The sequence below is a fragment of the Argentina silus genome (genome assembly GCF_951799395.1).
Source record: "Argentina silus genome assembly, chromosome: 13".
NCBI lineage: Eukaryota > Metazoa > Chordata > Actinopteri > Argentiniformes > Argentinidae > Argentina > Argentina silus.
In genome coordinates this window covers 12,006,394-12,032,195 of record NC_139667.1, presented here as the reverse complement: position 1 = coordinate 12,032,195, position 25,802 = coordinate 12,006,394, and the positions used below count along the sequence as shown (strand labels likewise).

The window sequence follows — 25,802 nt, the reverse complement described above, 5'->3', positions numbered from 1 at the left end:
ACTCTGACCTTAATTTGATCTTGAGGGACAAGCTATCCTTCTTTACAAAAGGCTTCCGAGACATTTTGAGATTAGATAAAACATGGTCTCCTCAAACCGCAAACTTTTCTTCAATAATAAGGGAAACGTTGTCTGTTTTCTTTCTCTTTGATCAGAATCTCGAAAGAAGGTCCATCCACATCCACAGAACCTTAATTCAGCACCACATGAATCCTTCTCTAACAAATATGTATTTCATCCTTGTGTAATGCCAACTGCTCTTTGTGTCCCAATATGTCACCAATACAAATTAGACACTAGGTGAACCCAAAGCCCCTTCATAAATTTTGTGCTTTACACCAATGCTGGCAACCTTACTGACCTGGCAGATAGCCAAAACCAGGTCCATAACGCATGAATTGGACATACTGCAGAACTTTGTAGAATCTAGAGTGACAGTCTGAATATTGAGAGCTCCCAACTTTATACCTGAGTCGACAAGTGAGTGAGGAGATTCTGGTGTTGTGAGATTATCAGAGTACTCAAGTGTTGTTGCTAGAAACATGAGAAAGAGGATTCAGACTCACCAGCTAGTCTACTCAGGACTCCCGATGCTTGACTCCTAAAGGCAGAGGAATATGAGGTTAATGAAGTTAAATATCAAGTCTATCAGACCTAGGAAAACAACATTTGTAGGTCAGAGAACTTTGCATTTCCAGCCAACTCAGCGCTGCAGTATGGACATCAACAGTATAGACATCTTTACTAACTTTACTAACAAATGTTCAGTAGAACAATGACAAAGGTTATAAAATGAGAACAAGAACAATGGTTTTTAAATGATGCCGCTCCCTACCTGTGTGAGAGTGGCAGTCCCATGGCCGACACCACAGCAATGTCCGATGGACTCAGAGAATGAACTGATGGGAGAAGCAACACTCATCAGTGATGGAGCTTCAAGACAACTGCACACTGGCCATGTCACAGAAACTATTTATTTTGTGTTAATAAACTAAGCATTCTCTTTATAGAGGAGGGGATTTAATGACCGTTTATGAGACTTACTGTGAATGGGGAAATCATTCAAAAATTGTTACAAAAGTGCAAAGAGCAATTCTTTACAATTCCCTCACAATACGGAAAACATGTTCATATTCATATTCATATTTTCTCAAATACACAGGAGGACTTACCAGAAGAAGAGGGAGAGTGCGAGAGGGTAGGCACGGAGCAAAGGGAGGGCATGTATCTTTCTGTCTGTAGGAGGGAGAATGGGGCGGCTAATTTTAGCAAAAGAGAATGTATTTTGAATGACTAGTCTAGATATGATTCGCTAGGAATGTGTTCTGTTGTCAATAATTGTCAATATTTATATATACAAAACACACACAGTAAATACCTTCTCTGACTTTGTTGGCAAGTCATTGTTCAGTTGATCAATGTGAACAGCATCTGAAGGTGAGATTGAATAAACATTACACACACACACACACACACACACACACACACACACACACAATGTGAATTTCGATTGATAACACTGGATCATGCTGCTGTCTGTAACAAAGAATGTGTTTTATCTAGCTACTGAACTCAGGGTCAGGACACTACAACACACAGAGGGGAAGTGTCTGAACGTTTCAAATCAATGCTCAGATTTTGTTGTAGGTCAGGTGCTACATAAACAGATACATGTGCCTTATGGCTCACCGTGAACATTTAGTTATATTTAACCAAGAATGTGTAACACATGTTATGTGTCAGTGACAGATTAACCATGATTCACCAAAATGTGTGTGTGAAAGAAGGCCAAGAGCCATTCATTCACAACTCTCTGTAAAATGTCTTGAAGAGACTGGGTGCAAGAGAACAACAAACACCTGTCCAATGCTGTCAGAGGATAGATGAGGAAAAATGTCCACTTCAAGTTCATGGTATGTGTGAGAAATTGTAGACTCACTGAGGCACATTCACCTCACCAGAATACAGAATACAGTACATCAAAATGTATTCAGTTAATAATGTAATATAATAATATAATAATACTCAGTTGAACTCTGGGTTAAGAGATCAGCAATTTTACCAAATGTTAGGAAGTTATTAACACTGTAGGCAGGACTAGAGAAACAAAGACAATAAACCTCCATATCCATCATGTGACCCACATGATCAACCTTGCCACAGTAAAGACTAAAGATATACTTAAACTGATCAATAATGTATTAGTAACCCTAACAACAACAACAACAACAAAAAAAATGTTAAATTGAAAAATATCATTTGCATTTCTTTTTCATGTGATAGGGGTCAGACTTATCATGTCGGTCAAACATTGCCTTGCGGCCGTCGTGAGACCAAGAAAATAACGTCCTTACATATTCCTGTCATACAAGTCTCCCGTTGGCATAACTGAGGCTGTCAGTTTACAGCACGTTTGTATTCCATTCATCTCCTTGCCAGTGGAATGTACTGTAGTAGCTAGCACTGTGGAGTGGATGTAGATGAATACCTGTAAGCTGAGTGCAGGATCCCAGCAGGGTCAGAGCCAAAGCAGCCAGGAGCCAGGAGGAGTGTCCAGGTGTAGTCATGATGCTATTAGTGTCCACCACACTGAGAACTTGGTTGTCTGTCTGTCACCTGACCTGCTGCTCTCTCTAACAGCCACAGGACGGAGTGGTTGTATAGCTCGACTAGGTCACTCTGTTTTATTCCCTCTTAGTCCTTCCCTCCCTCTACCTGCCCATCTACAGGCACTGTATCTGTCAATACACTGCATTTTTTTAGTACTTTTTATGGCCATGTCATTGAGTGTGTGTGTGTGTGTGTGTGTGTGTGTGTGTGTGTGTTGTGCATTTGCAAGACTGTTTGCAGCAACTTGGCGTCGGTGTCACACTTACATAATACATAAAAGTATTCTTACACAATGATAACAGACTGCAATAGAAAACAATTTTATGTGAGTTTATGGTAAATGCACATAAAATGTATGTGTGTGTCAGGCTATTTCCCAGTCACTGAACTGGTGCTGGCTCACTGAGGGCATCATAAAGCCATTGGGAGGGTTTGGTGACCTGTTAGATTAGATTCAGAGATGATCGATTAGATTCAGAGATGATCAGATGAGATGTGATTAGACAGACAAATGTTTTACGAGGTCGACAGGTCGATTGGCTGTACTGATAAACTGTAGATACACATCTGACCCTTGGAATGAAGCCTTGGAAAAAGAAGAAAACAGCAGGATTTCTCAGTCTGATATTGACATACAGTATTACAAAACGATTCACAAGGCCTAGGCCTACTCAGCCCTATTTAAAGTATGACTATTTTGACTTTTAAAGGAGCAGGGCGTAAGTCTGTTGGAAATCTGCCACCTCTCCCAACATCCTGCCTAATAAGAATATAACGTCCCTGAAATGGACTTGCCGTGTTGGACATTAGCTGTTGTGTTTCTGTATGTGCGCATGATTTGAAGAGGCAGCCGCCAGAGACAGAAAGATGAAAATTGAGTCCACTCCCCATGTAAAGTCATGCCAACTGTATACAAACCGAGTGTCGTACCTGACACTCCATTACTCCAAGGTAACGTTTCAATTAAACAGAATTGAATTACAACCATTAGAAAGCTTTTAGAAAGCTTGAAGGTTATATACTGGACCTTGAATGACGCAGTACAGTTTGTGTCTGTCTCTCTGTGTGCTTATAGCTGAAACAATTCCAAGAAAGGGCAAAAGATTCTTCATGTTACTGTTGCCACATATTCCGGTTTCTTTACAGCTTCAGTGTTGTTCTGGTCTGGTCCCGGGTTAGTAGGTTTTAGTTCTTGACCAGTTCTAACAGACCTAATTGAACACATCTACTTTTATTAAAAAAAACCTTGATAAACCCGGTGTTATTACTCGACTGGAACTCGCCAGGTTTGAAGAACCTTGCACAGATGTGAAGCTCATGTCATACTCTATGCCACTTGTTGCCTTTGACTGGCCGTAGATTAAATCTCAGTGGAGCAGGACACAAGAGATGGTGATGTCCAAGTTTCCCAGGAAGACACTGCAACCTCACAGTCATAGATGGGAGATAAGATAGAAAGAGAGAGAGAGAGGGAGAGTTCAAGGGAGAGACACTCATCCCCACACAACACCACTCTGTTTACGTAAACAAACAGTCAGCAACCTGAAGTGAATGAAACGAACCCTGGTGGTGCTATAGGCAATGTATGTTGCAGTTATTCCTAAAAAGACTAAATACAATCACACATACAGAGACATACAAGACAGGTAGATGGGAGGGTGTGTTGTCTCCGACAGTGGAGAGTCTGGGTCAGTGTGTGTGTGTGTGTGTGTGTGTGTGTGTGTGTGTGTGTGTGTGTGTGTGTGTGTGTGTGTGTGTGTGTGTGTGTGTGTGTGTGTGTGTGTGTGTGTGTTACATATTTGGGAAATTGCTTGTGTGCCACAAACATTCCATTTACATTTGTGGACGTGTGTTTAATCAGGATAGGCTGATAATGATTCCTCCCTTAAGAAGGATCTTTGTAAGAATAGAGGATAAGAAGTTAGTGCTCATATTGTTAAACTGAGCGGAGCATCTGTACTGTGTGTACACTTTGTATGTGAAGCTCACAGTACTAAATTAAATTGATTTTCTTCCCCTGGACCACTGACCAGACCTCACTTCTTGACCTTTGCTCCTTTTAGACTTGTTCAAAAATATACCTACGATTCGATACAGGGATGATCAGATGAGATATGATTGGATAAACAAATGTTTTACGAGGTCGACTGGTTGTCCTATTTGCTAATTGTTGTTGCTAATGCTAATGCTTTGCCTTCCCCTGACAACTTCCCCTAACCTTAACCACTCAAAGTTAATGGCTGTGTTTGAGAGGATCAATTTTGAGCAGCTGCCAACCAAGGCTGATCAGACCTGGTGACCTGTTGAATGACGGAGATAAACTAGAAAGAGAGAGGGAGAGTTCAAGGAAGGGACACTCATCCCCACGCAACCCTCAGTCAGCAAAGCCTGCAGAGAAAAACCGAACCCCAGAGAACAACATAAGCTAGGCAGAGATGTCGTGATTTCTCATTACTGTAATAGAAAGGAGGGCACGATTTAGATTGTAGTAGATTGTACGACCAAACCCTGCAAACTCAAACTCAGAAAGACTCTTATATGAAAAGCCTCAAATCCTTCCACTGCAGCCTTTACACATACAGTACATTTTACTGTCAAAACCTGCAATACCTGTTGGGTGATGCTGTCACCTTGTGGTCATTGTATACCATTAGTTTAACAGAACCAAGAAGCAGTGACCCCAAACACACCAAATCACATGGACTCTGGAGTTGTCTTGGTGTGTTTTTTGTTGTTTGTTTGCACTAGAAGCCTTTCTAAATCGAACTGCTGTCTTTTATTCTTGTACTGGCGGTGTATCACACCTTTTAGGCTGAGACGAACATTGCAACCAAAAAAAAAAGTGTTGAATTGAAAATTGTAAAATAAAAAATGGAAAATGTTGTAATGAATGTAGGCTAAGGTAATGAATTTGCTTGTACTAGTACTTAATGTCCTTGCAGCTATTGCCAACGGAAGAAAGTGAAAGAAATAGCTGTTGGTCGCCTATCATGTGTTAAAGGCTGTGTCTATTCAACCAGGCCCTTGATGCAATAGAATATAAAGCTAAAACAATTCTTACTGGATCCAACGAGGATGGCTATGTAAATCTTTGCTGAAGCCACTCTCATTGATGGATAGATGATTCACTTACTTAAACAAATGTATTTGTTGTAAGTCGCTTTGGATAAAGGCGTCTGCTAAATGCCATAAATGTAAAAATGTAAATTGAAGAAGCAATGACAATGTAAACCGTCTCTGATCTGAGTTGGACCGTCCCGTCCAGAGGAGCCCGGTTGGGCCGTTCCGTCCAGAGGAGCCCGGTTGGACTGTTGGAGCGTTCCATCCAGAGGAGCCCGGTTGGACCTCCAAAGGAGCCCGTTGGACCTCCAGAGGAACCACGTTCCCTACGAGTCTGGAGGAGGAGGAGGCGGTGCTACGTCAACGCGTCGGATGTTGACGATCCACACTATGCAGGAACAGCTGAGAGAGAATAACAAAAGCGACGTCGACTGACTGAAGCAACAACACTGTCACAAGAGCCAACGATTTTGGGGGAAAAAAGTTCAAACGACGACATCACTGCGTTTGGGAACAGTTTGGGATTGTACTAAAAGTAATCCTAGTCGAGATTATCGAGAAACCGTCGTGAAAACGGTAAGACTGTCGCGGATGTTGACGTCGTGCTCAATGAGCTCGTACTTTCCCTCTGGCTAACGTTGGCTAGCTCGATGCTAAATTCAATACAATCATCGCTAGTTATATGCAATGAAGTTGTCCAGTATATAATAATAATTTGATGAAATACCTTTAAATTGTGGATGCAGTAAAAGCCAATCAATGAGCATTGATTACTTGTTCATATGATGACTAATGGATAGATGATTCACTTAATTCGACAAATGTATTTGTTGTAAGTCGCTTTGGATAAAGGCATCTGCTAAATGTCATAAATGTAAATGTAAATGTACAGCCATCATGATGACCTAATGTGGATTGAAAGAATGTGTGTGTGCCTGCTTGTTATTGTTGTGTAGGTTACCTAATGGATAAGTGAGGTAACGGATGCCTCTTATTTCAGAGAGAGGTTCCCTCTAAGCCTTTCCGTTCCTCTGCCCCTGCAGGTCAAGAGTGTCAAGTCCCAGAGGAGGCCAGTAAGCCATGGGGCGTATCTTCCTGGACCACATCGGGGGCACACGCCTCTTCTCCTGCGCCAACTGTGACACCATCCTGACCAACCGCTCGGAACTCATCTCCACCCGCTTCACCGGCGCCACCGGCCGAGCCTTCCTCTTCAACAAGGTAATGTCGCCCGCCGCCGACACACCACCCTGACACCTGCCTCCCTCTGCCAGACCAAACTCATGTTAGAGCTGAAATGTTTTCATCGGTGTCGTTATCATATGAAAACTGTGTGTGATAAGGCTGTGCTCTGCCTCTGGTCAGGTGGTGAACCTGCAGTACAGCGAGGTGCAGGACCGTGTGATGTTGACGGGCAGACACATGGTGCGAGATGTCAGCTGCAAGAACTGCAACAGCAAGCTGGGCTGGATCTACGAGTTTGCCACCGAGGACAGCCAGCGCTACAAGGAGGGCCGCGTCATCCTGGAGAGGGCGCTGGTGAGGGAGAGCGAGGGCTTCGAAGAGCACGTCCCCTCAGACAACTCCTGAGCAACGACCCTCACCCCCCCCCCCGCTGACGCCCTCACCCCCGACGCCCTCCCTTCCCTGGCCTTTACCCCCCCACCCCCCTTTGTCCTTACCCCCAGTACCTCCACACCCCCCAATCCCAGACTCTGGTCAATCAATGACACCGTGGCTCTTCCCCCCCCCCCCCCCCCCCCCCCAACACCTTTTGACCACCTTTGATCTCGATTGGCTGGATCTGTTGGTGTTGTGTTGGCTTCTCCTAAACTCCTCCTCCTCCTCCCCAGAACACCTCCTGTCACCTAGAGACTCAGACAGGGGGACCCCGCTTTCACACACTATGGAGTCCACACACTCTTACACAGCATTAGCAACGCATTTGCACGTACATTTTTTCTTTACACACATTCACATGCATGCTCAGTTGTAGTAGGAATATTCCACCACGTTAGGTAGAGTTTCACCATGAAGTTTGATCAACTGCAGGCAAGAGTACAGCACTGTCAAAATCAAGAGACGTGGCCGTATTTTACAGCAGGTGTTAAGACACGGGCGGAAATACTGTGAGGTCTGTCAACTTGGCTCACGTCGCTACTAGCTGACACAGAAATGCACCCATGGGGGATGTTGTGCTGTGTGTCATTGTTGGGGTTCAGCTGGCTTGTTTTGCTTTGTGTTCTCAAACCCTGTCCTGATGTCTGTGTGTATTTTGTCATTGTTGCGCTCAACTCTGAATTCTCGTCTCTCGGGAGTGCTGTCGTTCCGATGCCTCCCAGTGTTGTGTGGCTCTGCGTGTAGGAATATGTCCACTTGATGTCCGCTGTGTCACATGACACTACTAGAATGCACCACGCCAGTCACTTTGGCAGACTGAAAAGCTGGTTTTCACCTTTGATAACCTGGGAGACAATGTTTTCAGCGTGGATAGATACTGTGCCTGTGCGTGCGTTCAGGACCGACGTGTCACTTTGGGTCTTGTCAAGACCGTGCGCATCTCCCCACAACAAGTCCCCCTCTCTCTACTGCATGTGTGAGTTAGGAATGTGAGCACGTGTGTGTGTGTGTGTGTGTGTGTGTGTGTGTGTGTGTGTGTGTGTGTGTGCGTGTGTGCGTGTGCGTGTGCGTGTGTGTGTGTCTGGAGCAGGGTAAAAAGGATGCCCAGAGACTAGCGGCCTGCTGGCTTGGCCTTACCATGAACCTTCTCCCAGCCCCAACAGCCAATTGGAAGGAAGAGAGAGATGCTCTCCTCTTGGCCAGGCTCAGACTGGAGCCTCCCATGTTCTCCATCATCCTCTGCCCAGGTCAACGTGCAATAGGTGGACATGACAGATTATCATTTCATTGATAGATAGATATTATTGTTGTTATCTTTTTATGAATAGTTATTATTATCTTTATTGCATTATTCTGAGTAGAGTTACTATTTGAATCATTTGGTGAATTTGTATTGCTATTTTATTGTTATGATTTTCTTTGATATGAGGTTTAAAAAGCAAGATTGTCTTTTTCCTTTATTGGCCTTTGGCAAGTTTTCCTCTGTAGTGATGGTTTCTGAATAAAGTGTTTAGTCTTGCTGAAACTTGTGTCCTGCTACATTTTGTCTCCCTGTAGAATGTGTGTGTGTGTGTGTGTGTGTGTGTGTGTATGAGATGTTTTAGTGATTAATCATAAAAGCACAAATTCCTGCCAAAAAACAACTAGCTGATCACCTATTAAACAAGGGGGTTAAGGAGGGAAGGTAGTCAATTTGACGAGTACGGTCGGCCTCTCGTGTAGTTCAAGCTTTAAAGCATTGGATGGCAGCAGAACTCTTAAGAGGCATAGGCTACACACACACACGTGTTATGTTCTTATAATGTCCTATTCTTCCATAGGGGATTGGCCGAAAATGGATATATGACACTGTCAGACAAGTGCAGTTGACAAAAAGTTAGCTTGGATTTGATACCTCTATATACCACCATATTCTCCCCACAGGACCCAGGATTTGACCCAGCACCTTTCCAGCTCCTAATTCACCTCCCTAAACTCTAGGCTACCTCAGAAAAATGCACCACATCAGGGGTAGTAAGCAATTCACAATCATTTAACTAGAAATATAGAAATAGGAAAACAAACACTACACATTCACACAACATTGACATACAAGTGGAGCATATCAGGGCTGGTGCTGAGAGTTGTTTCCAAGTTAGAGAACGGAGAAAAAAAAGGTGTTGCAGTTGTCGTCACACATACAAGGAGATACATTCACAAAGCTATGAGTGTACACAGTGTGACATAACGTTGTTGAGCTACAAATGATGAAGGGGCTTTGTGGTGTCTGAAACGGTCTAATCCAACCATAAATACTGCAGAGCTGAGCATTGGCTTATTTTTTTTAGAGTTGATCCTGTTGGAAGCCATCTTTGTGTGTGTGTGATTCTGATAATTGGCTTTGGTGCAAACACGTGAATAGTCAGTGTTCTTGTGGGCTATCACAGACGACTAAGCCAGAGAGTATGATGGCCATGTGGATAATTTGGGGGCGAAGGATCCAAATAGCAGAGGGTTGGATTGGTCAGTCTAATAGGTGACTGTGACAATGGGTGGGAAAGACCCTTCCATGGAACATCCAAGAGAGGGCTGTGTCACTGCAACCAGCTCACCTTAGGTCTCACTGAATGATGGCATCTCTGTACACTGTGCCTCCTTCCCCCCACGGTGAAGGCTGTCATGTAACCACTGTTCCTCTGTACAGGTGTACAGACGATGATGGAAAAAAAAACAACACCCTGGCGTAATTGCATCCCTAATTGGCTTATGAGTCACAGTCCCTGCTAGGCTATTTTTGAAAAGCCTGTGTCAACCTGGAGTCTTTACCCACTTTGTGAACCTGTCCACATGACGCTGTGATGTCACATCACACCACAGAGACTCATGCCTACAGACATAGCTCATTGAGCTAACTCCCCCCCCCCCTCCACCACACACACACACACACACACACACATACACATACACACACACACACACACACACACACACACACACACACACACACGCGGAAAGGATTGGCATCATCCCGTCAGCAGTAGATTAAAAAAAAAAGGCATGCTTTCCATTGACATCACTCTACATCATGTTGCTAGGGAACGGAGGAGTCAACATTAGTTGCCATGGCAACCCCACTTCACCCTCCAATCCTTCGTCTTCTGTCTGCGGACTGGTGTGTGTGACTGTGTATGTGACCGTGTGTGTGTGTGTGTGTGTGTTTGGGCTCACTATAGCTCAGTGTTGTATAACATGAACATGCAGGGTCTTGTTGACTCATTCACTGCAGTGAGGTTTAGGACTACTCCAGAAGTAGTAATAATATGCAATGTTCGTTTCATGTGTGTTGTACAGTAGATATTAGACTGAAATCCCATTCTGTGAACCCTTTTACATAATAGACATCATCCCTGTAACCTTTCGAAATAGAATCTTGTCCAAATTAACAGTGTTATAAGTCTCAGTAAGTACTCATTAATGCATTCATTCAGGAGGCCTGGGTGACTGACATTAAATTATGGATGGCAAAAGACTTCCTCCTCCTTAACTCTGATAAAACTGAATTGCTGGTCATTGGCCCAAGAAATTAGAATTCCAAGTCCACAGATGTGGCTGTGAAGGCTCTCACATTAAGTATACATGCAGAATTATTATTATTTCCACCGACGCAGCTTTCATTTCTCTTTCCGGTGTTAGAAACACAGCTTTACACAATCTCTAACTGGTCCAAAATTCAGCTGCAAGAATCCTGACCTGAACCACACATTAACCATGCCCTTAAGTGACTGCACCGGCTTCCTATAAAGGTCAGGTAATAACTTTTAACCTGGCTGATCTCATTCAGCCCTGTACACCAGTTCATGCCCTTCGATCCTCTGGGGCAGGAGATTTCGACATCGCCAGGATAAAATGGCGGACGGCAGCTGGCAGGTCTTTTTCCTACAGAGCACTGCCACTTTGGAACAGCCTGCCAACCTGTGTTATGGAGTCTGAGACAGTAGTACATTTTTAAATCACGATTAAAGACTTTTTTTTTTTACCTGTACTATTTATAACAGAAGTATTTTTTTAACCATTGTTGTTACTATTTTCTCTGTATACCTGCCTGTAATGTATGAAAATAGTCTCCTAATGCACTAATAATTCAATCATTTATACCATTAGCAGGGACTCAAGCAAGAAACAAACCAGAAACACAGCATATAGGTTGAAATGGTGTATATTTATTGAACAGCGTGACTGAGAACAGTTGCCAGTTAAGATTTACCTGAGGACAGTGATTGTAAAGAAGTCCAGCATCAGCAGTTGATTGTAATATGGACAAGGATAAAAGACAGAAGGAATGCAAAAGACAGAGAGAGAAAAAGAGAGAGAGAATGCATGTAAAAACAGAGACAACAGAGACAAAGAAAACTGATGCTAGAGAGAGAGAGAGAGAGAGAAATGCGTCAAATCCAGCAGGTTCAGGGGTTCTAGTCTAAGAGACGAGTATTTGGTAAACTGTTGACATGCTGATGACATAATTGTTAACTCAGTCCATCACAGTGACTCAAACCAGCCCCTATAACTGAACAACTGGGCCTCTTATTTCTAAAAACAGAAAAGAAAAAAAACAAGAAAAAAAACAAACAAACTCAAAGACAGCCTTCTACTGTAAATGATTGGTACATGAGACTCTTTTTTTTTCTCTCGTATATATATATATATATATATATATTTAAAAAAAATCATCATTTGACCTGCAGCATTGAGGTGGTCAATAGATTGGACAAGTGCACAGTGTCGTACAAATGGTTCTGGATTGTGCAAGACAAACCCGTTCAGCTCTCTCTCTCTCTATCCTGTGGCATGGTTGGAGGTGTCGTCGAGGGCAACAGCTAGGCTAAGAGAGCAGATCAAGCACTGCCCCAATCTCATGCTCACGCTTCTATTTCTTTTCTTTCTTTCTTTCTTTTTTTTTTTTTTGGCACAATTCGGTGAAGCTTTCTCAGCTGTCATTCGCTAATTGAGTTTAGCACGCCGGGTCGCACTGATGCCAGTTCCCTGGGGAGGAAGAGAGGAAGGGAGAGAGAAAGAGAGAGAGAGAGAGAGAGAGAGAGAGAGAGAGAGAGATGGGCATGGGGGGGTTTGTTGGGATCAGGGTGAATTTTCCACTCCAAGTCTGGTCCTCTACGCCCGCCTGGACGCTGTGTGGTTCTGTTGTCCCCTAAGGACATTCTTCCATCCGCCCACGACACACTCTTTGACTCGGTTCAGAGAAAGAGTAGGAAGCTAAAAGCTGTTTTTAGTTACAGACTTGCTCAGACTTGGACCTCTGATCTAGGTCCATGGCCCGTTTGGGGAGTGCATGATAGCATTGCTGCAGTCCAGCAGCACCTTGGCAACGCTCTGTGGACCACCGGACCTGGGACGGTACAAGTACATTCTTTTCAGTTAGGTTTCTTCTCACATCATGACTGATTCTTCCCTTTGGCTTTGGCGTGCAAACGGTACTCTTAGAGCATGCATTAAAAAACATGAGGTTTGCGTATCAGGAGGAGGCGTATGAAGAAACGCTGCTGAACTCATCTCTAAGGGCTACATGGAAATGATACAACAGTGGCTATATTGTCTGAGAAAGTATTCTGATTTAACGGTGGTAAACAATGCTACACTTCATAAGTATGATTGACTAATCACTTGAACTAATATCATTTTCTTTTTTTTCTTTTTTTTTTTCTTCTTTTTTTTTTTTTTTTAAATAAAAAAAAAATCATCTTCCTGGCTTGTGATTGCTAATGGTAACAGTTCCTCATTTGGCTAGACTATTGATAATCTAGATTGGCTAGACTATTGATAATCTAGATTGGCTAGACTATTGATAATCTAGATTGGCTAGACTATTGGATAATCTAGATTGGCTAAGAACAGTACAACATTTTCTAAGATATTGGCTAAAATGTGTCACGTTATCACAGTATACACACACATGTAAATGTATGAGTGCTGTGCACTATGGCTCTGATCCATCACTTAAGAACAAATAAATACATCAACCAAGGGAAACAATACAAAACAATAACAACAATTAATTAATAATTAACAATTAATTATTTCTTTTTAAAAACATGTAAAACATCTGAACTAAAACGTAGTACTCAGTCTTCTATGAACAACTGGTGGCACCAAATAAAAACATAGATAAAACATTTAAAAGAAAAGAAAAAGAAACGAAGGGTAGTCCTTTCACTGTGGAGGACGAGGAAGAGAGAGCGACTGTAGGAGACAGAAAGACACGTATAGGCTACAAACACAATGCAATGGCGGCGATGAGTCACTTCAACCAAGCACGGCCATTTTCTTTTTTTCTTTTTTTTTCTTCTTCTCAAAGCCAGTGCTATAACATTCATCTTGTCCTCCATTGATTTCCTGCCTCTTCAGCTGTGAGGTATAGCTCACCCCACTGAGGCCATGCACACTGCCGGGGTCCCCCCCCCCCCCTCCCCTCCTCCTCCCTGTGAAGCCAGGGAGGGGTGAAGTCAGAGTGGGGAAGGACCTCCAGCTTCTCCACTGAGCCCCGACGGAGGAAGGACTCAGCCCTCAGCGTCCCTAATAAAACACGGCCGACATATTCTCCCTCCTGACGCTTCCTTTTTTCCCGCCCCACATCCTCACTCCTTCTTTTCATCCAGCACCTTGTTCTTCTCATCCCGGACCACCGAGGCCCAGTAGCGATGGCAGGCCAGCTCCAACAGCTCCAGCCCCCCTACCAGCTTCTGCTGGGCGAAGAATGCGGCCACCGTCCCCAGGACGTAGAGACGCAGCGGGGCCCAGAGCCACAGGCCGGCCAGGCTCAGGGCTATGAAGCTGCTCCAGTACAGCAGAGAGGCCGCCTTGATCAGGGTCACGCGGAGCTCCGTCTTGCAGGGGGGCACGCGGCCCCGGCCGTCCCTGTCGAAGCCCCGGGGCTGGGCCGAGTAGAAGTCCCTGAGGCGGCCCTCTTTCTCCACCCAGCGCTCCTGGCACCAGGCCTGCAGGGCGGAGGGGGAGGGGGGCAGGGCCGAGGCCGGGAAGCGACGCACGTGGAAGTGGATCTCGCGCGGGAACAGACCCAGGATGAGGTGGCGCTCCGTCTGGGGGATGTTCTGAGGGTAGGCCACGGTGATGTCGTGGACGGCATCCAGGTTGTCTCCTGCGGACAGAGGGAGGGAGGGAGGGAGGAAGAAGAAGGAGGAGGAGGAGGAGGAGAGATAGTTTTGAGGAAACATAGTTTTGAGGAAACATATTCAAAAGCAATTTCCAGCCCAAGAGCCATGACCGGGTCTTGAACCACTAAACATGTGAGGACGACATCATCAGACAGGTCAGCAGGCGACACCCGGATCTCAACCACAGAGTTTGTATTTTCTTTAGCTTGTCCTACATTCTCCTCTCCTCTCCTCTCCCTCCCATGGAGCCAGGGCATCATTCCCCTGTCTCCCATACGCCTGCCTAACTCCTGTACCACACAATGGAGCCTGAGTGAGGACGGTTGGCTGGGAGGATGACATCTGCCTGCCAGCACAGCAGCCACTGCTGTACAACATGAGACAGCTGGTATAAATAGACCAGCAGGGCCACCGAGACCTCAGACAAAGACCACCTATACATAACAACCACCGGGTTGGAGGGGAGGGGAGGGGAGGGGAGGGGGGTCTAATGACATCATTGTACTTCAAAGCACCTGCTCAGCAAGGGAGAGCCATGCTAAGCGTGGCAGGCAGGCAGGCAGCGGTATTTAAGACTGCTGGAGCGTTGCCAGGACTAGCTGACAGGGAAATGGGACCGCCCCCCCCCGCGGGTGTTGGAATAGGTGACAGGGCTGATGAAGCACTAGGCAGAGACTTGGAAAAGGAAAACAGGTAACCACATTCTGACATGGTTTGTAAATGATCCCCCCCCCCCGACTCAAAGCTGCAGGCATAGGCATAAAACTACAAGCTGCGACAGGCTTTGTGTGTCTTTATGAAAATATCTTCTGGGGTCAAATGATGCTGACTGGGCCACAAAAACAGTAGCCTGAAACAATAGCCTGAATACTGACCAATAGCTTCACAATGACTCTCGTCATTAACCCTCTACTGACAATGAGGAAATATTCTAATGATTTTTTTTTTTTTTTAAATTGAATCCATCCTTTCTCAGTTGACCCCTGACCTTTTCGCAGTGTGTCCACGATGAAGGTGAATCCGGTGGTGCGAGGGTGAAGCACGTACTCGAACTTAGGCAGGCCGTTCTTCTCCGCAAAGTCGTCACTCCTGGCTCTGGTGTTGTCTGCAGGAGGAGGGAAGGACAGAGGAGCTAAAATCTTGCCTAAGACATATTGTATAGGCACACTCTATTCTGAAATGTTTTAATTGTATTGCATCTTTGACACCCAAGTCATTCAAACAATCAACTGTAAGAGAGAAGGATCAATCCATTCAAGTGAAGAAGAAAACGATTCGGGCATAAAAAAACCAAACACATTATTGTAACACACTCCCACGCGACGCAACCCAGTGAAGTGCCATCGCAGTGGCAAAACGAGGGGAAAATATTGTCATATACAACATCTTCTTGCTTGTGCTTTGTGGACGTGAACACTATATGACTGTGTAACTATGTGGTTGATCATGACAGCCCTGCACCTGTGGTCCCTGAATATCCTCCCCTCTGGGCCAAAGCTCTGCCCTGTCACTAACACAATCCTTTCATTTAATAAGGCTTCTTTACTGGGCTGTACATCCAAAAGGGGTCATGGAAAACCTCAGGGGGGGGGCTTAAGTGCACCCTGATCCAAATCCAACCACCTGTATAGACAGAGTTAGGTGTGTGTGTGTGTGTCTGTCTGTCTGTCTGTCTGTCTGTCTGTCTGTCTATCTGTGTCTCCGTGTTTGTGTGTGTGTGTGTGTGTGTGTGTGTATCTGTGTGTCCGTGTATCTGTGTGTGTGTCTGTATTTCCGTGTGTGTGTGTATGGGTGTGTCTGTATTTCTGTGTATGTGTGTGTGTGTGTCTCTGTGTGCGCAGAGCGTACGTCACAGTAAAAGACGTCACACATATAGCTACAGAATCTATCCCTGGATCAACATCTCATCTCCCAGTGGAGCCACAGTACAAAGCCATTGCTAAAGGGCTTAGGCGCCTGTTTTAGTGGAGGAAAGCTGAGTACCGTCCACGTCGAGAGCTAATGATACCCTATCTGACATCATGCCCCTGATGAGGTCATACTGGCTAAAGACAAGTTAGCTCATCCCCTTTTAGCGAAAGCCTGGAGAGGGACATTAGGTGTGATGTAAACATATGACCCAACCAGCCACCGTAGAGAGGTTTGCATTTGCGACTGTGCGTGTGTAGGCTGCAACGTGACATGACGCGCATTTTGGCCGGAAGTGTATTGTGGTGACAGACAGAAGGAGAGAGAGCGAGTGAAAGAGTGGGAGAGGCAGAGGGAGAAAGGGAGAAAGTGAGTTCTTTCTTTCATTCATTCTTCTTCACAATGAAAGGAAATTAATTGAATATCATTCAGTCGTGTCCAACTGTGAGTCGTGAGTCGTCGCCAGACTTGTTCTGTTTTCTACGTGCGACATCCTGAATGTCTGACCTTCCTCTTGGGCAGGCCTCAGGTGATTGGTTGGTTTCTTTTCTTACCGGTGAGGTCAGTGCCCTCGGGGAAGAGGAGGAGCTGAAGGGGCTCTCTGATGTCACAGAAGTACCCTAGCATGTTCTCCATGTGGCTCCTGTCATCCTCCCACCGACGCTGGATGAAGATGAAGCAGGCCATCTGCATGGCCCAACCTGGGGGGGGGAGAGAGAGAGAGAGATTAATCCAGACTTTTTGACTGCTCCCTGTGAGGTCATTCTCTAATTTGTCACACGTGTGTGTCTCTCTCTCTGAACTGTGTGTGTGTGTGTGTGTGTGTGGCGCCTACACCCACCGAAGCCTGGCACCGCTTTGAGGGCAGCCTTGAGGATGATCTTCTCCAGGCGCAGGTAGCTGTACCTCAGCAGGCAACACCACAGGAACATCCAGTCCAGACGCGTCCGGTGGTTCATGATGATGACGCTGCGCTCGCCCGGGATGAAGCCGTCGCCCGTGATCACCACCTTCACCCCAAACACCACCTCTAGTAAGGCCTGGACAGACGGAAGGAGAGAGGGAGGAGGAGGAGGAGTGGGAAAGAGTGGGAGAGGCAGAGCGAGAAAGAGAGAGTTCATTCATTCATTCCTCTGCACAATGAAGGGATAAATATATATATATATATATATACACATTATATATATATACACAAATAATATGCCATTTAGCTGACACACTTACATTGCAGTGAGTACATACATTTTTCAGTATATATGGTCCAATATAGATTAGCGCCATACTCTACCAACTGAGCCACAGGGGACCGTAGAAACACAGACATAACCTATAGAGCACAGATAAGAGAGAGCGAGAGACAGATGAGGGCGAGGTGACGCACCACAGGGAGGGTGAACCAGGTGGCTACGATGCGGTCGGTGACCCAGCGGTACCAGGCGGGAGACAGCAGCATGAGAGGCAGCACCGGAGCCAGCATGAAGATACTGCCAAAGAAACTGCCCAGGAACAGGGTCACCACGAAGTACAGCCCCCGCACCGACACAGCCATACCTGGAGACACAGAGGGGGGGGGGGGGGGGGGGGGGGGGGGAAGAGAGTTCATCCAACACTGGTATTCAGACTTGAGAATTCCAGGGGTGAGGGGTGAGGGGGGTAATGAAAGGTCAAACACAACAGCATGACCTCTAAAAGATCTCCTAAAGACCTCTTCACCCCCACTACAAGTTTCTCTCCTGTTAATAAAAAAAATAATAATAAATTCATAAATAAAAAAAAAAATCCTTCTTCTAGCATTGTGACTGCCTTTGGCCCCTGGTCAGAGCATTGATTACTTTATCTTATGATGACTGATGGATAGATGATTCACTTACTTAAAACAAATCGCTTTAGATAAAGGCGTCTGCTAAATGCCATAAATGTAAAATGTGTAATGTTTCACTCATAATCAAGTTTCCTTTCAGCGGTTCACGGTTCAACTGATAACAGGTGACATACAGGTAGGAAAACGGAATAATAAACAAGTAGCCTCATCAACTGTGGAATTCTCTGTTGATGTGTGTGTGTGTGTAGGGGGGGGGGGGGGGGGGGGGCAAGTCTAGTGGAGCGGGGAGAGAACAGTGGAGCAGCCCTGGTCATGGGAGGCCAACGGAATTATCAATGGCCTCATCAATAGCAAACCGTCCGGTTCTGTTGAACTTACTAAACAGTTTCCCCGCAAACGGTGGAAAAAGCCGTGGCAGACATTCCTACCGGGGGGTGGAATGTAAATAGGGGAACGTTTTCAGACTGCTCACGTATTGTGAGAGAACAGTCACCACAGAAACAAGGAGAGCTGCTTCTTCCACAGCTCGCTGACTCTACGGACTCTTCTGTAATTCCCTGCTCGAAGACATTTTCAAAAGAAAAGAAAAGAAACATCGAGCCCAGAAAGTCGCCGAGGCCGAGCAGGTGTTTTCCTCGCCCACTTGAACTGTGCTTCACGCTCCTCAGTCTTAATTAATGCTGTGACTGCACAACCCTCCCTAGACATGCGTCTCCTTCCCCTCCCTCCCTCCCCTTCCCTTGCGCCATTTCTGCCACGCTTGGCAATAGAGGAACCATGACACAGCAGGTCTCACAGCAGCATGCAAAGTGGTTGAAGGTGCACTACTCAACAACCCAGGTGTGTGTGCGTGAGTGAGTGAGTGAGTGAGTGAGTGTGTGTGTGTCATACAGTGTGATAATGGGGGTTTAAGGGTTGTTGTTTTTTAACGACGGAAAATATGAAGCGTGAGAGAGGTGAGGAACAAGCTGGGTCAGCAGAATTGTCACAATTACGCCCTCTTGTTACTACTCTCTCCCACAGCCTACCCTTGCACACACACACACACACACACACACACACACACACACACACCCATGGGTGTCTGCTGGAACATGCTGTTGCACAAACTCGTAAAAAGAGGACGCACCTTTGAGGTCCCCTGAGAATGAGAGGTGAAATGTCAATGGAATTATGATTTTTTTTAACATTATAATAAAGTTAACACAACATGTTTTTCTTCCAGGCCCCAGGACACGAGAGATGTAGACTGTTCACATCTCCGCCGGAAACACTTTGTTCCCCTGCTCTCTAGCCAATAGGCCTAGCCTAGTTCAAACTCAAAATGAGGCCTAAACGGGATCTGATTGAGTCTCCAACGCGATGGTTGATTAAACATGTAGTCAAATCACCATAGCGATGTCAAAGAGAGCACTGCCCAAAAAATATGATCCAACTGCAATGCGGAGTATCTGCTCTTAGTCTGACCCCCCCCCCCCCATTCTCTGGCAATCTCCCTGCATTCTTAAAGACCAGACATCGCATCACCACAGACGGGAGTGAACGGGAGATGGCGAGGTCAGACACGGTGGCGTCTAAACAAAAGGATAAGCTGAGGCCATTCTTGGTTCCTCTGACGATTCTCTGGTTCTCTCTAACCCCTGTCCTTCTTAATCTGCAACCAATCCAGAAGAGCCTACAGCAGAGGTGAGACCAGGTAAACGGGAGGTTATTTTCACATCAGCTCTGGATGAACACAGAGGAGACGACACTAGGAAAGAAACCCACTTGAGAACGACTGAGATGAGCAGGCCTCACCCTAGTCAACGGTGTCCTGTGTGTGTGTGTGTGTGTGTGTGTGTGTGTGTGACAGCCACTCTACTGCAGTGGAAAAACAGAGAGAGGACTTCAACCCCTGGGTTCCATCTCCCGCTGCTGTGATACCAGCTATTTGCTGTGTCTGTGATGAGCACTCCGGCTCCGGGGGGGACGGGACGGAAAAAACAACAACTCTTTAATGACTTTTTCCATTGGATCTCTGATAAAGGTCGAGAAGAATAAAAGTGAAAGAGTACAAAGGAGCGGGCAGGCGAACACACACACACACATGAACACACACACACACACACACACACACACACACACACGCACACACACACCTGGTTGTGACTAAGATCAACAACCTCTGTGTGCGTTCAAAACCAATTCAGACTTCAAACATCAAATGAGAAAATGTGGCCTTGATAACATTAGGAGGGGTTAGCATTTGATTGAGGCACTTATCTAAGTTTGATATGCGAGCCTGGTTTCCTACTGTAGTGTGCACATAGCATCCCTCGCAAAAACCAGGATCGCTCTCTAAGGCACACCGGCTTCAAATCTACCCCTGGTCCTGGCAATAGAATGCATGAACCTAAACAGGACTAGGTGTACACTGCCCTCAGGTCATCAGATAGGCCTGAGGCCCAGCTACAGATAGGAAGTGAGGAGGAGGACAATGGGACCAGTGTAGAGGTGGGTTCATATCTGAGATGCCTCACCATTCAGCCTGGGTTCTCTACAGGGCAGCAAGACAGCCAGGATAGTTTGTCCACAGGCCCACATAAAATCACTGCCTGATCCATGACAGAAACACCCATCCTGATCCTGTACACTGGTGTGTGTGTGTGTGTGTGTGTGTGTGTGTCGTTGTTAATGCAGTCAAAGGTCTAAAGATGTTTTGGTACATACAGTACCAGTCAAAAGCTTGGACACACCGTGCCAAGAGTGTGCAAAGCTGTCAACAAAGCAAAAGGTGGCTACTTTTAAGAATCTAAAATATAAAACATATTCTGGTTTGTTTAACACTTTTTTGTTTACTACATAATTCCATATGTGTTCCTTCATAGTTTTGATGTCTTCAATATTAATCTACAATGTAGAAAATAATAAAAAATAAAGAAAACTTTACTTTTGTCGCAACGCTAAAGTCAGCTTTCAAACAAGCCTTACTCAGCGGCATCCTGAGAACGTTTCCAGCTCGCGAGGATTTCCCAGTGGAGGTAACAACAGACTCCCTTACCAACTGGATCGAGACGCAGCTGCGTGTTGCACACTATTCAACCATCACTCGGTGCCAGTGGGACTCTTTTCTGACAACACAGACGTCAGAAAAAATGTATGCAGGGGGAAAATTAGCATATCTCTGATAATATCGCAAATCTAAAGCTATAGACATCATTCTGAACAACAGCACCTTCCCCAATCCCCCGCCCCCCACCATTAGTAATGGTGTAATTAGTAAAGGTCGCTCATGATTCTACAACTAGGCTTGATGGACTGATGATTCACTTACTTAAACAAATGTATGTTGCTTTGGATAAAGGCATCTGCTAAATGCCATAAATGTAAATGCTTGAGATGATTGACTCGTCCCCTCTGCCTGTAGTCATGACTCCACTCATAAATCAAGAGAAGTGGCCCTAGCAAAGGTCCAGCGTCTGTTTGCCAATGTGCACACACATTCCACAGAATGTTCTGAGAGAAATAAATAACAAAACTGTTCAAGTGGCGGGAAAGTGGTTATGCCTAAACACACATTCTACTCGAGATGTTACTCGGTCACAGCTTTTCATTGTCCTGGCGCCCCGCCGGTGGAACGAGCTTCCCACTGCTGTCATGACTGCAGGGTGCACCGTAGATTGAAGACCCATCTCTTCAGGCTACATCTTAACTGTCCCTCCTAAAGACCTCTTCTTCTTTAAAGTAAAGTAATTCTGCCTTCTTCTAGCCTCTGGTCCAACCATAGATTACTTGTTCTTATGATGACTGATGGATAGATGATTCACTTACTTAAACAAATGTATTTGTTGTAAGTCGCTACAGCATGCCATAAATGTAAATGTAAAATGTGTAATGTTCCACAGCCGAAAAGACTGTTGAATGTTGAATGGATATACACTACCACAAGAATAACTCATCTCCTGAATATGCTTCACAGTGATGACGCAGCAGTGCCGGAGCTAGCCAGAGCTTCCCTTCTCCTGGACATGAAGAGACGGAAAGGTTCCACAGGACACTGGCACAGAGGACAACTTCCTTCAAGAAGAAGACCAATGGGAAACTAGACACATGTGCTGCGGGTTTTGGAGTCTGGTCCGACTGGCCGGGTCTCAATGACCTACGCAACCGGTTTGGAGTGGAGCTAAAAACGGACACACATTAACCCACAAATGGAACCAGTGTCTTCATCTGATGCAATTGGTCACTGACCCCTGTGTTGTTGTGGAGGCTACGTTCGCCCATGACGGAAAATCCCAGGAGCTACAGCATACATCACCAAGGACAACTCTTCTCAGGATAAGACAGAAGCAGCTAATGCAACACTCGATTGGCCTGAGGTTGCAGGGAAAACGTGCTGCTCTGGACAATCCTGTATCACATTCCATGTACAAAAATGCTGCCATAGGCAAGGACATACTTATCTTTACTGTTAACACAAGGCTACAGGTTCTGCCAACTAAGTATAACCTCACACTCTAGTATCCTGTGAGTCACAAGCCCTTTTGTATTATGCACCCCAATGTACATCAAATGGAGTCAGTGGCACATGTCACTAATGGCTGCCATGCATACAAAGGCCTTTACATCCCCAGGCATGACTGCATGGTCAACCTAATTGCTAGTGAAGTTCAACAAGCATCACCATCAACAGTTCACAAGCATTCCCATGTTATGAGGAGTTGGTTCAGTGACAATGATGAGGTATTTTCTAATGTGCCAAATACACCTGACGTTATTGTTGTTGATGAAGGCCAAGGAGAGGTGACCATATTTGAAGCTGCTCATTCGATCTTTACATGGAGGAAGCCTTTTCAACAAAACTGAGAGAGCCTTTTCAACAAAACTGTTAAAATACCAGGGCCTAGTCACACTTATTAGTGGCCTTGGCTTCAGGCGTCAGCTAGTAATATTGATATTTGGCAGCCTTGGACATGTGCATCACCTAACAGTACGCGGCCTGCAAATTGCAGGCCTCCCAAAGAAAAAAGCTAAGCAGCTTGCAAGATATAGTTCTGTCTCAGCTGTTGTAGGAAGCTTACCTGTGTGGTGAAGACGGTGTTACCTGTACCCAGACTATTTGTATGGCCTTTGTTATATTTTGGGTTTGTTGATGTAATGCTTTATGAACCCAATAAAATATTAATGTGTGTGTGTGTGTGTGTGTGTGTGTGTGTGTGTGTGTGTGTGTGTGTGTGTATGTGTGTGCTTGCATTAGTGCATGCATTAGCTCTTTGAAAGATGTCCATAGTTAATAACAAGTGAAGCTGTCCAAAAAATCCAGTCGAGTGTGAATATGTGATGAGAGCTTAGAGTATGACCAGGAGGTAGCCTAGCCTGTCAGCCTGCTCATTTTGCTAATGGACAACTCCCCTCCTCTCTGAGGATTTGATGGTCGGTGGCAGAACACAGAGGGGTCATTTGGTCTTATTAATGGGGTCTGGGTAATCCCTGTGAATAATTCAAAGGGACAGTTTAGAAACTGCAGTTAAATGAGCCTGTTGTTGCTGCCTAACCATGGATGAGGGGGAAAAACAGCAAAAGAACTCAGAGTAGCCTCATCCTTTGACTATTCAGAACGGATAATGTTTTTGGTTGTGACGTAGACTACCTTATCTTCCCATATCAGAAAAATAAGAAACTAGCTAGAAACACTGTTGTCACAGTATTTGTAAATGGGTAGATGCTCTTGATTTACATTCAGTCTAACGTATGAGACTTTCTAAGCCAGGAATCCTTTGCAAAAACGCACCTAGCTACAGTGATTTCTCATGAGCCACAATGCAACAGTTATGCATCCTTGCATACCACTCATAAATCAAACTATACAGTACATTGCGTTCAACCTGTTAAAACATTGGCGAACTGGGAAGAGATGCAACTGTTTTTTTTCCCCTCGTGCAATGTAATCTTGTACTACCCTGCTGACCATCTGTTAATCTTTTTACAGTTCCCTGTCAGACAGGCCAGCATCAGCCTCACGGTGGCTGAGATTGAACTGTCAAAAGTAGCCAACGTCATGTGTGGCTAACTGTGGCTAGTACGATGCACAAACGTGAGCTGACGATTTCAGGGTAAAGACCGTGATCATCAGGATCACAGACAACGTTATAACGCAGCTCACTTCCAACTTTAAAGCAACACATATCGTTTTTCATACCAGCAAATGCTCCTCTTTTTTTTTCAGCTGGCTAGCGTTCTGATGATGCTCGGCAAAGTTGTGCTAGCTAGCTAGCGCTACAACTGTTGTACTACAACTTAAGACTCAAAAGAGGAGCATGACAGACGTTACTAAACATTCGGCAAAAGTCGGTTTACCCACCTGAATGTGTTCGCTTCCTTGACAATCGCTTCCAAACGTCAGCTAAATGAATAGCTCCCTAGTACAGTAGCTAGGTGCGGCCAGACCAAAATGTCAACAACTTGATTGCGACATGACGTTAGTTGGCCATCAAGACGACGGACGGACGCTTCGCCGAAATTAAAACCTCTTTTGCAACCGTGCTATTTGTGTATGCTGGCTCGAAGTTCAATCGAGACCCCCCCCCCTCCCCGTTGCTACATGTCATACATTATCGGGTGCACGCAAGATTGCTGTACCGTCGCTATCGCCGCCATACCTTTTAACTCGGATGACCCCTCAACTTCACACTCTCACCCGTTTAGCCGAGCGTCAACAGGGGACGCTGTTCGTGTAGGTTCGTTGAGTGAGGACGATTGATTGGGGGGGGGGGGGTGGGGGGGTGGGTGGTATTAGGGCAAAAATCCCAGTATTCTTCATTGGGTTCAGCCAATCTCCATAGGTCTCTGAACACTGGCATATGGCATTTTGTGAAACAGTGTATCATGTTGTTCGTTTGTGTGTGTGTGTGTGTGTGTGTGTGTGTGTGTGTGTGTGTGTGTGTGTGTGTGTGTGTGTGTGTGTGTGTGTGTGTGAGATGCATGCAGAGCTGTGAATGAAACAGTTGTTTATCATTCGTTTTCTCTGCCTACAGTTTGAACATATTGATCGTGGCTCCAAGCAGGTCTCCTGTTAAAGCAATGGAAATTCTTGCATGTGTCATTTGCATGTGTCATTTGTTTGTTTTATCCACAGTTACCAGTTTTTTTTTTACAAATAACCTAAGCAGTTAGTGATGTGTGCAGGGGTAGATTTAATGAATTGGGTGCCCTTTTCAAATTGCCCCTACTTCGCTATTTGTATTTCAGCACTTTCTATCTTTCTATGCGGGAGTCAGTCGGACAGTGGCCGCAATGCTACCACCAGTAACATGAAACAAAGTGAAATGAAGCCTATCGGCACTGCCTCAAAGTAGTGGGATGTGCGACCCTGCTGTCCACGTGGACGGTGCTGAAACAAACAGTTTCACAGTTAGGCCTTTAGGATAGGCAACAATACAGGGGAGCGCGGGGTATGTTGTCACACTTTTCACGCTGTCTAACATTTACTGGGCATAATACATCACAATGGTATAAATGTCATACCAAATGAAAGAAGGAAGTCTTGGGCAGATATGTTGTATTCATTACATCTTCATATCTTATTTCAGTAGGGAGTTGTAGACCATTAAATAGAGAGTGTGCACTTGTGACAATTTTCC

At 45.3% G+C, this 25,802-nt stretch overlaps 2 protein-coding genes across 2 annotated transcripts; one reads left to right on the top strand and one right to left on the bottom strand.

Moving 5' to 3' along the window:
• Positions 1-6,091: 6,091 nt before the first annotated feature.
• On the top strand, positions 6,092-8,805 carry LOC310814660 (protein yippee-like 5). The gene is made up of 3 exons (XM_083684154.1): positions 6,092-6,246; positions 6,714-6,891; positions 7,036-8,805. The coding sequence occupies exons 2-3, from the start codon at positions 6,751-6,753 to the stop codon at positions 7,258-7,260; spliced, it is 366 nt and encodes a 121-aa protein (XP_083540280.1). The 5' UTR covers positions 6,092-6,246; positions 6,714-6,750; the 3' UTR covers positions 7,261-8,805.
• Positions 8,806-13,355: 4,550 nt separating this feature from the next.
• On the bottom strand, positions 13,356-24,813 carry lclat1 (lysocardiolipin acyltransferase 1). The gene is made up of 6 exons (XM_083682931.1): positions 24,524-24,813; positions 17,743-17,912; positions 17,203-17,401; positions 16,916-17,062; positions 15,442-15,558; positions 13,356-14,437 (listed from the first exon to the last, which is right to left on the bottom strand). The coding sequence occupies exons 2-6, from the start codon at positions 17,908-17,910 to the stop codon at positions 13,917-13,919; spliced, it is 1,152 nt and encodes a 383-aa protein (XP_083539057.1). The 5' UTR covers positions 17,911-17,912; positions 24,524-24,813; the 3' UTR covers positions 13,356-13,916.
• Positions 24,814-25,802: the final 989 nt, after the last annotated feature.